General features: G+C 29.7%; 2 protein-coding genes across 5 annotated transcripts; both read right to left on the reverse strand.

The window, feature by feature from the left end:
• Nucleotides 1–311: 311 nt before the first annotated feature.
• On the reverse strand, nt 312–5,361 carry LOC112452165 (fatty acyl-CoA reductase wat-like). The gene is made up of 10 exons (XM_025012252.1): nt 5,166–5,361; nt 4,387–4,526; nt 4,189–4,311; nt 3,863–3,988; nt 3,599–3,744; nt 3,413–3,522; nt 2,967–3,162; nt 2,139–2,378; nt 1,740–1,997; nt 312–1,654 (listed from the first exon to the last, which is right to left on the reverse strand). Exons 1-10 carry the CDS (start codon nt 5,230–5,232, stop codon nt 1,564–1,566), a joined length of 1,497 nt encoding a protein of 498 aa, XP_024868020.1. The 5' UTR covers nt 5,233–5,361; the 3' UTR covers nt 312–1,563.
• A 3,591-nt stretch (nt 5,362–8,952) lies between these two features.
• On the reverse strand, nt 8,953–13,011 carry LOC112452164 (fatty acyl-CoA reductase wat-like). 4 transcript variants are annotated; one of them, XM_025012248.1, is made up of 10 exons: nt 12,838–13,011; nt 12,105–12,244; nt 11,904–12,026; nt 11,526–11,651; nt 11,223–11,368; nt 11,035–11,144; nt 10,380–10,575; nt 9,843–10,082; nt 9,505–9,762; nt 8,953–9,256 (listed from the first exon to the last, which is right to left on the reverse strand). In XM_025012248.1, the coding sequence occupies exons 1-10, from the start codon at nt 12,911–12,913 to the stop codon at nt 9,166–9,168; spliced, it is 1,506 nt and encodes a 501-aa protein (XP_024868016.1). In that variant the 5' UTR covers nt 12,914–13,011; the 3' UTR covers nt 8,953–9,165. The 4 variants fall into 4 exon arrangements, with proteins under 4 accessions (XP_024868016.1, XP_024868019.1, XP_024868018.1 ...); XM_025012251.1 differs by having other exon boundaries at nt 12,105–12,258; nt 12,838–12,899; XM_025012250.1 differs by lacking the exon at nt 11,904–12,026.
• Between the last annotated feature and the right edge of the window lie 4,542 nt (nt 13,012–17,553).

The raw sequence follows: 17,553 nt of genomic DNA on the forward strand, positions 1-17,553 counted from the left end.
ACAAATAATAAAATTTTTGCAAATAATGTTATTTACAAAATTTGTTGTAACAATTGCGATACTTCTTACGTAGGCCAGACTAAAAGAGACTGATTTACAAAAGATTAAAATAAAACTATTTTGTCAAATTGTTATAAATATTTAATATTAAGTAGCTTTTTTAATTATATTTATAAAATCTTTTTATATCATATTTGTATCGTATATTAATTAGGAATAATATTGTTGTGCCCGAGACTCGTTTATGTTTCCGCACGCACGCGACCACTCACAGACTACCACGTTCGCGCGGAGAAATGAGAATTCAAAGCTTCTTAAAACAAACATGTTTATTCGTGCAGTGTTTTTACAAATCTCTCATAACATAGCGAGTGCGTCCGATTGTTCCTGAGTTAGATTCGTAACGTTCTTGTCAGCGCTTTTTGGTTTCAGGGTTGGGTTGCATCGGTTAGAGTCCGAGCAACCAGGTTTCGGATGGAATGCTAGCTGAGGTTTTAGTTGCTAGGGTCGAATTTCTTACGACAATTAGGCAACTCGTTATTACTAGGTACTGTATAATTACCGGTTCGCTCACAGGTGGAACAATATTATTAGGCTTGCACGTTTATATTTGAGAAACATTTTTCAACTGTATAAGTGCATTTATTTCCCAATAACTGTACATTATATAATATAGAATCTATATTTAATAGATTTGAGATTATATTGTATTCAATATCCATTGTTAACTTTATTTGTTAATCAAATTAGAATAAAATGCCATTTATACATATATATACATATATAAACACAGAAATAATATTAACTAGGCTACTAAGATCCAAACTCTGATCGTAAATGGCATTTTATTCTAATTTTATTGTATATTGTGATTAAATTCTTTATTTATTTGTTAACAACCTTTTAGCAAATAGTTGACGACAACTAAATCTGTCTAAAAGTTACTTTCAGTTATACATTTGGTAAGATATACATGATGGAATGTCCGAAAAGTAATGAGAATGATTTTTACGCTTCCCAGGAAGATTGTGTGAGGAAAATGATGGTCGAGGTTGTTGAGGGGGAATCTCAGGTATACGATCGGATCCTTCTCAGTTGAGGCCCGAGCCTTTCGAACGGTCAGGTCGATACGTTACAGAAGTGCACTCTTGTTTTTTACTCTTGTCGGACAAAAATATAGAGGAGCGTCGAGCAGCGTTACGCAATTAAATTTTGCGTAAAACATGGACAAACAGCTTCTCAGAAACGTTAGAAATTTTGAAGACAACGTATGGGGAAGCTGCTTGTCATATGGAAGGAAAGCCGTTCAGAATGAACAGCGCTCTGGGTGACCTTCGAAAAGCTCAACTGAGAAGGGTCCGACCTGAGATTTCCCCTCAACTACCTCGACCCCCCATTTTTCTCATGCAACCCTTCTGGGGAGCGTAAAAAAGTCGTTTTCATTACTTTCCGAACACACCGTGTACGACATTAGAAAGAAGTTTTCTAAAGTAAATATTTAATATAAAGGAAAATGAAAGAGAGATACATATGAAACATACATATAAAACGAATATGTAAAAGTTATGTACATATAATTGTAAATACCATCCAGACAATCCAAAGGACTACAAAGATCGAAACAATTTTGAGCGTTTGGTGGATCCAATAAAATCTAAAATTATAGAGATTTTTTTTTAATTAACAGAAACTGAACTTAAACTAACAAAATTAATTAAAAATTGAAAAAGATCTGTTACCTCTTATGCTTGATACGACTGATTTCCAAAGTACTGTCATCGTCATTTAGCAGATAGAGACGTATGCCCATATAATGATCAATTATATATTTTGTCCAGTCAAATCCAACCATGCTGAAATTAAATAATTGCTGATCTTCTTCATTGAGATGACTCCACATCGCTTGAACATTATCAGTGGAATGACTCCATTCATTATTGCAAAAAAGTTGGATCGCGTCGGAATATATGTCGATCTTCTTACATAACTTCCACATTCTGAAATACATATAATGCTATTATGATTTTTCATATTATAGACGATATTTTATTTGGTTTTGATACAAACTATGAAATGAGATCTATATATATATATATATATATCAAGTAATAGAAACAACATTTAAATTTACGTGATACCTTGGTCTACGATCTATACAGATGTTTACAATATCCATAAGTAAAGCCGGAAGGAAATGACCGAGCCAAACGCAAATTCTATATGGTATTTTACGTTGAAAGGAAACCAAGAAGGGGAAATATATGGCTTTACGCAAAGGGTACATCTTATTTGTGTCGAAAAGTGTAGAAATGTATTTATTCCAAGTAGGTCCATCGATTGGTGACACAAAATTATAAATTAATGTATCCTTGCCACTCCTACAAGATAAATCCATTTAAACATAATTATGTTGTACATTATACTTCTTTATACATCAGAGTTATTTATAATCAAATGCTAATGTCCATATGTGTATGTGATTACGGTAATACTTAAATATAAGTAATTAACGTATTTAAATACACTGCACATTTGTCCGAGTGCGTTCTATGCTTAAAAAATATGCCCCTTTCTCCACAGATTACAGTATTTTAGAATAGTTTTATTAAATTATAATTAATATATATAATTATGTAAAAAGTAGTTGGTGGGCGTGTCAGATACATATAGATAAATAAAAGAATATTTGCGATAGGTAAAGGATAATAGCAACTGAATACTAATTCTTTTACTTTTTCGGTCTATTAACTTTCATATTTAATTGTCATATCTTCATGATCTTAGTTTGTTACAAGCATTAAGAAATAATATAAATATGTATAATAAGTTATTAAAAATTATGTTTAAAAAATAATCTAAACAATTTACGAGGTTGAAGCATTATTATGCCATTATCCGATGACAATGTTCAAAATAGTAGAAATAAAATTTTATGTAAATTAGCTGTGGAGATGTTGGTCAAATACCTGAATTGATTAGAGACGTCCCACGCACTAGCGATTAAAGCATTTACCGTGAAGTCGACGGGCACTAAATTTGCCTTTAAATCGAGATTACAACGAATAAATCTTCTGATACCAAGTAGCGCAGGTACCATAACACCTAGTGGTCCATACATATTGTCCATCCATCCAACAAGTGGTTCATTGGCGCTAGATATAACTGAAACAGATCTTAATTAATCCCCGTTATGTAGATTCGCAAAAATCAAACTTATTATTAGCTAAACGCGACACACACACACACACACACACACACACACATACATCCGCGATTGTTTATTATTATTTTATAATTATAGAATTTGATAGCACACAATTATGCAAAGCAATTGAAAATAACTAAATATAAATGTTATTTAATAAATTCTTTAGCAAAAGAACTCTGCCAGTTTTTACAATTATTCTGTTACCTATTGCAGGTCGAAATATTCCTACTGGCAAATCTCCGCTCTCGTCTCTGAGAAGTCCTTCCGCAATAGCTTTCGTGAATGAATATGTATTCGGCCATCGTGAAATGATTCTAGTCAAACGACAGTTTATCTCTTTCTTTATTAATATATTTAATTATTTTATTATATTATGCATCATAGAATTACCTAGATATTTTTTCCTCAATTACGTTTTCGTCTAAGTTTCGTGTAAATAAGATAAGGTCTTTGTGATTAATAGGATACGAGTAGAATCGCTCTTCGATATGTTTCACATGGCAGTTTGCATAAATTGTTGACACGTGAATAAGTGACTGCAAATGTTAAGCGTAATGTATGTTTCTTTCTTAAAAAATTAGTAAGAAAATTGCAAAATATAAATAATTTTTGCCACTTATTATTACTAGAACACATATTGGATAAAGGAATTACTTTTAAATTTGGCATGTGCTTTGCAAGTTTTAAGATGGTGGCGGTGGCATTAACGTTTATCATCGTAGAAGTTTTGATGCTATTGTTGAACCGTATATTTGCTGCTATGTGAAAAATTATAGATACCTATAATAAATATATATTCTTTAAGTAGGAAAGATATATAGAAAAAAAGGTACAGAATTTATTTCTAATTGCATCGATAATTATAATTATATGTATGTAAAATATGTGAATAATTTTTTAGATATGCAATATATTTTTATTGTATTAGAATATAGTAGGACAGACGATATATAATGATATGAGTAATCTGAATTAATTACCTGATTTATCAATATGTTCTTGTCATTTTCTGACAATCCGATGTCTTCTATATCAAGATCACCTATTATCGGCACGATTTTTTTACGGAAATTCGGTACTTCTTTTTTTACTCGGTCAAAAAGCTATGGATTACAAATTTGAATAACGATCATTTACAAATATACATTATGTTTCGATATTGTTTTCGAGATACTCACAGGTTTCTCAAACATTTCATCCAGTCGGCTTTTGGGACATTTGTCTCTTTTCGGACGTATTAGCAGATATATCGTTGAAATATCGGGGCAACTTCGTAACAGTTTCTCAGTCAAAAATTTTCCAACAAAACCAATACCGCCTATAAGCAAAATACGTATGTATGTGTATGTACATATACAGGGTGTCACGTTGCTACACACGTGCCGAAATATTAGGAGAAGCGCTTTATAAATAACAATAATTGACCATGCACCAAATGTCGCTCATGTATAGCCGTTGTTATTTACTTAGCGTTTTTCCCAATGCTTTGCCACGCGCCTAACGACGTGAACGTTAGGCTGCAGCTTCTCGTCAAATAGCACGGACGCATTCTGATTTGCGTATTTTTATTAATTAATTTCTCATTAATTATTGAGAAACTTGCAAAACGTAAAGAACTTTTCGAATCAGTTTTACTCGCTCTACCTGCTCACGAGCACTGGTCTGCATATTATTATATAATACATAGCACCCTGTATACCAGATAGCACAAAATGTTGTTTTAAAATGTTTTTTTTTTTGGAATTTTAAGGAACATTAAAAATAAATGTAATTTAAATTTTGTGGAAATTTTAATCCTATAGGATATCCTTTAGTTATTCTAAGGAAAAACACATAATAGCTAAATACTAGCTCCAAAGACATTTTAAGATTATTATGAGATGTTATATAATAGCCTTAATTGTCTTAAAGATATTATTTTACTTTATTGCATTCATTGCACTTCTATAATAAATACCTGTAATAAATATTGATTGTCCGGCGTAAAAGCTTTGTATTGGTGTTCTGTGTGCTTCAATTTCCATGTTTTATTCAATGTGTGAAGTTAATATAGAGATTAACACACACAAATAGATACCACTCAATTTCCTAACTTTCTAGATCGAATGTCCGTTTGACTTGATGTTGCTTCGAAGACTGACGGTTGTAAAAGGAAGCTTGTCTATATATATACTCGCGCCTCTTATTGTTTGAGAAGGACAGATACTTTCTTCCAATTTTTAAACCTGAGTAAGTGTAATATTGTGGTTGGCACACAGATAACGTTTTATTAGAATAATTGACGCTATTTTTATTGTACATTGGTTGTAATTATTTATATTTTTAATTTAAATTCTTGAGACAATATTTGTCAAGTTATCTCTAATTATCTTTCGATTGTTAAATAATCCACTCCAGTTAAATAATTTGAAATATCTGTACATTGGGCACTGATGATGACCATATTAAATGTCGATAAATTGTATTAATAAATAATTTTGCTTCCTCATATATAGAGGAAGCTTTGTTTTCGTAAATTCGTATATGAACCTTTGATTGCGTATAAAGTTGGCTCTAATCAACCAAATTTAAAAGAATTATATATAAAATAGGGGTAGAAGAAACCAAAGAAAAGATTGTTTTTTGAGTTTTTAATGTAAATATGTTCAAAGTGTTTTAAAACGTCGAAATATTGCATTAAAAAAATGGCGGTATGTGTGTATGTATGTATGTATGTCTGTGCCAAATTTACAGAAATTTTTATAACTCCAGAACTGATCAACCAAATCTTAACGAATTATATATGAAATAGGGGTAGAAAAGACTGAAGAATATAATAGAATTAATAAAAATGGTTAATAATAAAGGGGTTACTGATTTCTGTTAAAAAAAGGTTTACCGAAATTTTTTAATTTTATTATATTCTTCAGTTTTTTCTATATTTCTATTTCATATATAATTCTTTAAGGCCGGTATTCATAGTCGGGTTTTATATTCAAGATCGTCTTAAGTATAGTCTTAAGGCGTCATCAGCCAATCAGAGGACCGTATTAGCATCTTAAGACATCACTTCCTCTATGAGGAAGCCAAGTGCAAATTTCTAATTTGCACAATTTTTTTAAATATTGTTATATTATAATCTAGTTTTTAAGCTTATCACGTGATATAATTTTTAATAAATCTTATATAATCAATAAATGTTGTCTTTTCTGGATGGAATTCGGGAAAATAATTTTTATTGATAAATTGGCACGATTCTTCAGGGAAATTTTTTTGTGGTACTTCTTTGTAGAATTTTTTGCAGTTTTTTTTTTGCGGAAATTTTTTTTGCGGTTCTTTTTTTTTCACTCGATCGTAAAGCTGTAGATCCGGGTAGTAATAAATGTATCATCCTTCAACTTTTCTTGAACTCTTCTGAATAATTATAAGCAATAATATATGAGTGTGCATCTTGATACACTGAGAAAAAGAAAATTGAAATATTCAGAAACAAATGTTACTTGTGATGTTTTTTTCGATATTTGTTAGTAATAAAAAAATTTAACTATGATGACAGAAATATACATTTCTGTGAAATATACCTAGTTTTTCTTATTAATTGTAAAACAATTTTGCTTATTTTTTGCTGGAATAATAAATCTACTTGTGCACATTTATATCTTTTATACAATATTTAGTTACAATAGGACTGACCTTTATAGACAAATGACATTTATTTCTAGAAACTAAATTTATGTTTTGGAAACGAATACTTTCAGCTTACTAATTCGTATTGCGTCATACAATATGACTGATGACTAGTAGCGGTGTGTTGTCGCTATGTGGTGACTGTCTGTGATTCATGTTGAGTGTACAATGTAGTTGCTTTAAGTGTAGTTGCTTTAAGTTAAACTGTTAGTTCAAAAAAATGAAGACAAAAAAATAATATGTAACTTTGTGTTATCTGCATTACATGGAACCCAAGGAGCGCTAATGCGCGTTTAATGCGCTTTGAATGTACATTAAACTTTGCATTAAATGGTTGGTGGAACACCAACACCTTGTTACGGCTCCACGCTCCATCTCTCTTTGATTGATTAAATAAAAAGTCAGAAGCTATATACTCATTTAAATATTTTATAAAACCTGTCATTTATAAATTGAATGCTCAATCTGCATTAACTACGTATTTGAATGCGCGCATTTTGAACACACAATTAATGTGGTTGAAGCCAATCCAATTGTACGCGCATTAAAAGCACGTTACGCGCATTGGCGCTTCTTGGGAACTTGATTACTGATATACGTGTATAGACAGTACACACATAGGCTGGGGTGGACCTCGATTCGCGTAGAAAGTTGAAAAACCGAACCGTCTGCCTCTCCCCCACTTACATTTGTACTGTCTACATGCACATATCAGCAAATTACTTCCCTTAGTATTGATACAAAAAATATTAAAATTCAGAAAAGATTAGTCTGAATAATTATATTACCAACACTTTTAACTGTTCCAACTCAGTGAGAACTAGTTTTGCCTATGCATCATTTATCCATGTTGTTCATCGAATGTTAAACAAAGATAAATGATGCATTATACGCATCATGCATGAAACGGAATGCACCCTTAGTAAAAACTGTTAACATATTTTAACAAACTGATTTTTCGGTCAGAGCTAGTTTTCTGTTAGACTGAATTGGCCATTGTTATTTCTACAGAATTGACTATAGTTAATACTATAAGTATTGACGAATTGCCTTTGATAAAACTAGTTTTGACTAGTTAAATCGGGTATTCGGGTATTCGAGTATTCGGTAACTCGGATTCTCTAACGGTAACATAGATAAGAATAATAAAAAATAAGTTTTTTTTATATATTTATTGAAAATGCAGATATGGCACATGTTACATTAAAATAAAATAAAATAAAATAAAATAAATTGAATTGAATTGAATTAAAATCGCTTTTCCTAAATTAACGATAAGATTTACACTAATAGAATTTATTCATTCAATTTATGTTGCAATAAACTGTAATCTACACGTGTGATTATAATTTCTTCAATTTATTCTCAAGGCCTTTAATTATGAAAATATTCAGCGATTTACAATGAGATAACATGTTGTTTTTATTCTTAAAAAACCACGTAAGAGATTTATTGCGCTTAAGAAGCTTTTTTTTGTTTTCTAATGTTTTTGTTATAAAAAACACGATGTTTGAGTATTGAAAGTATTGGAAATAATTTTTAATTATAACTTGTTAACTGGATGATATTTTATATATTTATATACATTTTTTAAATAAAATCAACTCTCTAAATACTTATCTTAAGATATTATGAAACACAGAGTTGTATTAGCATCTTAAGACATTTCTTAAGATGGTTTTGAAATAAGCTTTGACTATGAATACCGGCTATAAACTTCCACGAAAGAAAAGAGTCGTGGAGTTCATGGACGTAACATAAAATTATATAGTCTTTTATAAAAAGTAATATAAAAAACATTAATATAATATATTATAATAAAAACATATTTTAATCTTTTATACTGTATGTTATAGGGTATAAATTAAGCATTACTGATTTTTTGTGTATAAAGTTAAAATACGAGTATTTAGTACAAAAAAGATTTCTTAGTTATATTAATAAAATTTTCTTATATGTGTATTATATATTATATGAATTATGTAATAATCTTATCATGTTTATTTAAGAAAAGCCTTTCAATTACCTATACGCATTTATTTTGCAATAAATATACATATAGTAAAATTTATGTTTAGTAAAATTAAGATTATATTACGTTCGACACTTGTCTATTTATTTTACTTTGTTAATAACTTTTTAATAAGCAGTTAGCAACGATTAAAACTGCTTGAAGATCAGTTAAGATCATAAACTTGATAAATGCCACGCTCTAAGAAGGGTGGTACATCTCCTTAAGGTGAATATTTAATAGAAGAAAAATTTAATATGTGTAAAGAAATGTGTAAAAATTATGTGAATACTTTTATAAATATAATCCAGATGATCCAAACGATAGCAAAGACAAATAGAGTTTTGAAGGTTTGGTGTATCCAGTAAAGTCTGAAATTTATAATTTTATCGTTTAATAAAAATTAAAATAGAATTTAGATAAAATTAACTGAATATTAGGAGACATTTGTTAACTCCACTCTACAATATTGTAAGAGTATATGCTGTAAAGATGTAAGACATAAGAAGTAAAAATTGACCAACTACGGTCGATTATTCTTGAACTGTAAAAGTCCCATTAGTCAATAGCTGTTTACGTTTTACTGCATACTCTTATAATTATTATGACGAGTCTTTACCGTTTATCTCTAATACGACTGATTTCTAAAGTACTGTCATCTTCGTTGAGTATAAAAAAGCGTACGCCTTTGTAATGATTAACAAAATAATTCGTCCAGTCAAATTTCTTCATGTAAAATTTAAATAATTGCTGATCCTGCTCATTCAGACGATTCCACATCGCTTCAACGTTGTCATAGGAATAACTCCATCGCCTTGTAAGAAAGGGTGCCATTTCGTAGGATCTACTATGAATCTTTCTATATAATTTCCACATTCTAAAAGACATATGAATTTATTATAATCTTTTGTTTTACATAATTTTGTTTTTAAGCATCTATTTATATTTCTGCAGTACCTCGGACGATAATTCATGCAAATGCTTATTGTGTCCACTAGTAAAGCCGGAAGCAAGTGACCGAGCCAAATGCAAATTCTATATAGCATTTTTCGTTGTAACATTATTACAAAGGGCCTCCATTGAGCTTTGGGCAAGGGATATGTCTTCGTTATGTCGGCGATTTTATAGAACCATTCACCTATAGTAGGCGCGTCAGCCGGCGGTACGAAATTATAAATTAACATGTCTTTGCCTCTCCTACAAGATAAAGCTACTTAAGGATATTTGAGCCGTAATGTTTCTTATGTAATGTAATGTTACGTAATGTTTCTTCATGCATCGAAATGATAAATCATTTATGCGCTGATGTACACAATGTGCAATTACAATGTGCAATGTGCAATCATAATTTAAGAATAATTATTTTTATCGCTATCAAATACGTGTGGAACAGATGAGAATGTATTAAAAATGTATCTGAATAATTCATTGGAATAATAATTTTGTCGTAAAAAAGAGATTTTGCGTCATGGCGACTGTATCTATAATAATTACCTGAATTGAATAAAAACATCCCACGCGCTTGCAATTAATGCGTTTCCGGTGAGATCAACGGGAACAAAATTTGCAGGGATATAAGGATTGCATAGCATAAATCTTTGAAAACCACTCGATATAAACACCGTTAGCCCTATTTCCCCTAAAAAGTTGTTGTTCCATCCGACGAGCGGTTCGTTAGCGGTAGATGTAACTGAAAAATATGTTTATTATTTCTTTTTACTAATCCGCAGAAATTTGCGCACAAATATAACTATTATCACGATTTTTTGTTACTATCGCAAAATATTATTTCTACGTGAATTATGCTTACATTAATTTATTTAATGTAAGCGTAATGATAGTTACACTTATGTAATAGAAATATATCCTTTGAAGTTTATAACGTGTATTAGAAATACGTATATTCAGATTTAATCTTGATACTTAACATTTTATGGAAGACAGCGTTTAAAATACTAAAAACAATATTGTTGTGATAATAATGAGAAAAAAAGTTTACATTGCATTTATTAATTTCATCGATGCTGTAATCTAGATCGGATAATTGTATAAGCATAAGCGATTAAAAGTAATAAACTCTCAAATAAAAAGAAAACTGTTACATTACAATCTTATATATTATAAATTATAAATGGTATAATTAATCTACTTATGGCAGGCCGAAATATTCCAATTGGTAAATCTCCGCCTTCATCTCTGAGAAGCCCTTCCGCAATCGCTTTTGTGAATGTATATGTATTCGGCCATTGTGAGGTAATTCTGCCAAAATGATTATTTAAGTTTCTACATTGAAGTATTTAATTAATTTACTATATCGAGGACGGGAGAAATACACACTTGGCTTTCTTTTCCTCCATTGTATTTTCGGATAAGATATGTGTAAGCGTAATAAGATCTTTGTAATTAATAGGATAAGTGTAAACATGTTCTTCGATATGTTTCACGCAGAAATTCGCATATATGGTTGACACATAGATAAATGACTGCAAGATAAATGTCAATGAATAAAGATTGCGGAATAAAATGTCGATTAAATTTATTCCATCAACCTATATTTGCGATGGATATTTGTGTGAAAATTAATAACATTTTAATTATTTTTACTATTCGCATGCGTTTACTCTTAGAAAGAAGAATTACCTTTAAGTATGGCATAAGTTTGGCGATGCGCAAAATGGTATCGGTAGCGCAAATATTTGTTTGTATTTGAGATTTGATTTTCTCCTGAAAGCGTACATTAGCTGCAAGGTGAAAAATTATGGATACCTGAAATAAATATTCCGTTTCACTATAACATTTGAAATATTTAGAAAGAGAATAATAGAGAGAAAGCTTATTTAATGGCTTTAAATGTTTTAATGGTTGTAATTAGATTTACATAAAATATGTAGCCTTTGAGTATATGTGTATACGTATAATACGTATACGTGTATACGTGTGTGTGCACAAGATAAATTTTTATGCGTCGAGATATATAATATAGGCGAAAAAGTAACAAGAATAATTAGAATTATTTACCTTATATATTAAAATGTTCTTATCATTTTCCGACAAACCTAAGTTCTTGCAATCGAGATTGCCTACGATTGGCACGACTTTTTTACGGAAATTAGGTATTTTCTTTTTCATACGGTCATAAAGCTACAGATTATATATTTATATAGCAAAATGTTTCACGAATACATCATGGTTGTTCGATATCGCTTTCACTGCACTCACCGAACTCTTAAACATTTCGTTCAGTCGACTTTCGGGACTCTTGTCTTTTTTCGACCGTATTAATAAGTACATCGTCGAAATGTCGGGGCAACTTCGTAATAGTTTCTCGATTAAGATCTGTCCAAGAAATCCGGTACACCCTAACAAAATAAAGCTATATGCATTCTACTTTGTGTAAAACGATATCTTGAAAACTATATTTCAATGTGTATTAAAGAATTATTATTAATTAAAAAATTAATGTTTAGTAAGTTTATGAACAATAACTTAAAAAATAATTTGCTATTAAATTACGCATGACTTACAAATATTATAATTTTATATACACTTTCTGCCCCTTACAAAGTATATGCATATATATATATATATATATATAGATTATTTACATTCAGTATAACAGAAAAGAGACAATAATAAAACTTGATACATTGGTTAGATGTTTATTTTTAAAGTTTATTTTAAAGATGTTTTACCAGTGAACAAGAGTATACTGTTTAGAGAAATATACATTAATTATTTATTCTAATAAATTTTCTATTAATAATAAAAGTTAATAATGCATTTCGTATATTTATACTGTCATAACATAAAGATCAATGTATTGATCATCTTAATATTATCTTTACCATAAAGAGAAGATATTTCTATGATAGAAAGAGAAAGAGACATTTAGTAGCCTTAATTCGTAAAATTAATATTTTACTTTATTAAATACATTGCACTTGATAAATACCTGTAATAAAGATCGATTGTCCGGCGTAAAAATTTTGTATCGGTGTTTCATGTTTTATATCTTGTTCATTATTCATGATAAGCGAAATTAATATTTAAATTAACAATTAAAAAATATGTTAGTTATATCTTCTATCGAACGTCTGCTTGATTAGACGCTATTACTAGGACTACCTCAAATAGATATTCTTACTCCGTATATATACACAAGTGTATGCGATATATGGTATCATGCAATTATATGTATGCATGTCAGTCACTTATCAATTTCTGACATACATTCTTCAAATAATATGTGTATGAATCATTAATATTAATATAAATTAAAAATAAATTTAAATGTCTAATTTGCGTTTCTGTGTCAATACTATTATACTAAATTAAAAATTTCGAAACTTTGTTCCTTAGGCAGATCTAAATTCGTAAAAAAAACCGCAAAAAATAATTGTATTTTTTAAAGTTAGATTACATCTAACTTTAATAAAGATTGCTTATTTTAAAAGTTAATAAAACTATTTTATATTGTTATCAAAGGTGTAAGTATGCCGTTATAATACAAAACGCTTTTTGAGATTAATACAAAAAGTTTAATTTAGCAGAATTTATTCATACATCAAACAAGTCTTATTAATTTGGGATTTTATGTAGCGACCATTGCTAACGATTAGTTTAATCAACGTGCACGTTTTTATAACTTGCAATCAATTTTTAATTGCTATCCGCAATTAAGCAATAATACACAGTGTTATCCAATTAAAAACGTAATAGGTATACGAGAATAACTGACGCAAAAACTAATTATTAATATCAATCATAATATATAAGAAGACAGTTCAGCATTAACAAAAAAGGCTTTGTTGTAAGCGCGACAAATCAACAATCACATGATTCGTGTATAATAGTATAGTCTCTAGAACTAAAAAATTAATACTAGACTGGCTATCTGCTTAATAACTAAAAATTGTTTTATCTAATTAGAACTGTGTAAAAGTATAGATCATTATTTATTTTTTGCGGTTTTTCTCACAAATTTAGATCTGCCTAAGGAACAAAGTTTCGAAATTTTTAATTTAGTATAGTAGTATTGACACAGAAACGCAAATTAGACATTTAAATTTAATTTTAATTTATATTAATATTAATGATTCATACACATATTATTTGAAGAATGTATGTCAGAAATTGATAAGTGACTGACATGCATACATATAATTGCATGATACATATCATTACGAATATAATTACGAATGCAATTTTAAGAACGCAATGATAATTCTTCGATACTTTTATTTTGTAATATTTAATTCTAGAGGAATATATGATCTCCAGAATATTATTGCTTTAAATATTTCAGTTTACAAAAATTATAGTTTACGAAAAATTATAATTGCATATGGAGGACTTATATTTCTATTAAAATAATATTATAAAAATAAATTCTGTCTCTCTCTCTCTCTCTCTCTCTCCTTGTTTCCTAAAATATTATTACTTAGATTTACCAAATTTATCATTCAATTATTATTTAAGTACTATTAAGTCTTTTTATAATTAGTCTTGTAATGATAAATTTAGTATTGTTAAATAAATTGTTAAATGTTCTTTGAGAGAATACTATCGTTTTTATCATACGACTTTGCGTTTGTTTTCATTCCTGATTTATAAACAATATAAGATTAACATTTTAGGCTATAAACCGCTTTCACGGATTTCTGTTTAATTCGCAATTTGATCACGAATTAGAACATTCCATGTAAAATTTTCCGTTACAATCTTATCATTTTTGTTTGATAATGTCAGAATTAATCTGAAAAGATCTGACTCTTGTATATCAGTAATTATGATTTTTCTATTATATGTTTCTTACGGAAAGAAACGATTGCACATATAAAATTTATACATAAAAACGTAGAATTAGCGGCGTATTTTGTTGTTGTAAAATGTTTTCGTTTAATTGGCGGTAATGTGTACGGCGCGATGCGCTATCGTCGTGAATAATAATCATCATAAATGCGCAATCATCTTCAAGGCAATATAATGACGTCATTAGACACCATTATTTATAGGTTGGTATATCTGAGAATCAATTCAAACAGCGCGCTAAGGATACGACAACTCATTTCTAATTATTCAGATTCTTTCAAAGATATTTCATAGTGTTGGCAAATATTGAATCTGCGACATGTAAGTTTTATCGTTAAAAGAATGCAAGAGTTAGGATTTATAATATTTTTATTGGTACATATATAAATTGGTACGACGCCCTTCACGGAATGAGGGAAGTTGCAGGTTCGAATCCTGGCTGAGATAATATTTTTTGCAATAAATTCTTTACAGTTTTTTTAAAATAATTAAATCGTGCCGATTTAATTTCGGGGAGGGAAGGGTATATTAATGTTACAACGATAGATACCGCGCCTAACTCGTTTGGTTGTTTATTAATTTGTTTACATATATAAAATTTCAATTAACAATGTAGATATAAAGTTTCAATTAATAATGCAGATACAAAGTTTTAATTTAACAATATATATGTAAGTAATATAACTTCTGTATTTCTGAACTTATAATGCTTTTAACTGTTTATTTTACAAAATCTATTGGTTGCACAATATTATCGTTGTGAACCGAATATACACATCGCGTAATTGCGTCTGGTTCAAAATTTATTTCTCCTTTTCTCAGCTCTATCCATCGAGGAGTTCGTCTTAAATTGCAAAGTTTTTGTGGTAAATTTCGCCAACCAAGTGGCACTGAATTTAATGATGTATGCACCATCGTTGCAACAGCAAAGTGGTTCGAAACGGCACCGATCGTGTCTGATCGATGTTCGTGACTACTGTCGTTATACTTTTCGGCCGTTCAAATTTACGTTTGATCTGACATGGGGCGGCGAGCGCGATGTAATTGCATTAAAATTATACACCATCGATCGTAGCCTATTAATAAAATCAAATTTCCACGTTGCAAGTGCGATCGACCCGCGGTCACAGTCGCTGAAATCAGATCCCTGCTACTACTGTTCCCGCTGCCCGAAGCCAAAAATTGATACTTGATCAAAACCTGATTGTCTATAAACTAACAAACCCGCTATCCTTGTTGTTCACTTTTTCAAGACATACTTTCAACTTCTGCCTCAAGTTCCATAACCGCGCAGAAGTCGCACAAAAAAATCAGTAATAACTTATCGCACGTGCGCGAAACGAAAGTTGAGGCAGTTTCGGCAGCATTGCGTCATGCTTAGACATTACTTGCTTTCGTCGATCATAAGATACGAGTATTTTTATATAGATCGCATCGCCAAAGAAATTCCGATTTATCTTGTTCGCAAGCGACACTTTATGCTATAAATAGCAATGACGAATGAACTACCGCAATCTATTATTACTAAAGAAAAGAACTTTTAAAGGTATAAAAATTAAAATAGATATGTAAAAAACGTTAACTAATTTTGATTGACAAAATAAACAAAATTAAACAATAATAAGTAAATAATAAATAAATAATAAAATTAATTATTTGGAGGTTAAAATTATCTAAATTCTTGTTTCTTAGAAACGTTTAACTTATCTATTATACCTAATTATATAATTATTAAATATGTGATGTATTATTTTAATAATAGATTATTAAATTATTAATGTAACTCTGAGATATATGTTTCCTTTTAAATATTTTCATGATACGTTTCTACAGCCACCTTAAGTTTAAACAAGTAGATTTGTCAAAACACAGAATCTGCGTAATAAAAATCTGCAAGTAATCTTGAATGTGTTTATCGGTCTTACGGACATAGCTGGCCTTCGTTTTTTCACATAAGATCAATATGTGTGCTGGGTTTCTTGTAACGTCAATGTACTCGTACATGGATAAGGAAAAGGCGATCGATGCAGCGTGTATTTCTTTGATATCGCGTCACGCGAAGCGGTAAGAATAGATGCGATTTGTCTCGGTTAGATAAGCCAGTAGCACATTGCATCGTATCTCAACAAGTTCTGTCAATAGAAAGTAACAATATACACAAATTGAAATAAAATTTATGATAGAAAAGTGATTAAACTCCTTACAGAGCGCATAAATAATTAACTCTTTTTCCACTTCTATTTGATCATTAGAGACGGCGCTAAGCTATTCGGCGCCCTCATGCCATGCTTAATTCGTTTAATGTGTTATTATATATTGCCTTGTTATCAGAATAGTATTTTTTAAAATAAATTTATTTGTTTGACACATTAACATCATATAACTGGTCAAACTTAATCATTTGTGTCCTCCAAAAGCCACCAATTGAAGAGGACCTCAGAAATCGAAATCGATTATTGGAAATCAAGTACAATTATTTGTATTAGGAAAGTTGATTAGTCGCCACAACTGCGCCCCAGACTCGTACTGACCATCGATTTGTAACTACAATTATTTTAATATATAATTTAATATATAATTATTTTCTTTAATTTTTAGCTTAATGTTACGGATTTTATTTTTATTATCTTGTACCTGTCTAAAAAGAGCTATTCATTCAAACAGTATTATAAACAAAAAGATTTCAGATTCAGTAATCTTTAGTCATGTTTAGTGGTATTTTTCAGAAAATTTTTTTTATCAAATTTTCAGAGGAAATTTATCATCGGAAGGAATTTAACTTCTTTTCTTATAGAAGAGCTCAGAGAAATTCTGATTCTTTTATCTTCATTAAAAATTAAATTTCTTATTGTACATT

This window comes from Temnothorax curvispinosus, unplaced genomic scaffold, assembly GCF_003070985.1.
Source record: "Temnothorax curvispinosus isolate PA1 unplaced genomic scaffold, ASM307098v1 QBEX01002996.1, whole genome shotgun sequence".
Classification (NCBI taxonomy): Eukaryota; Metazoa; Arthropoda; class Insecta; order Hymenoptera; family Formicidae; genus Temnothorax; species Temnothorax curvispinosus.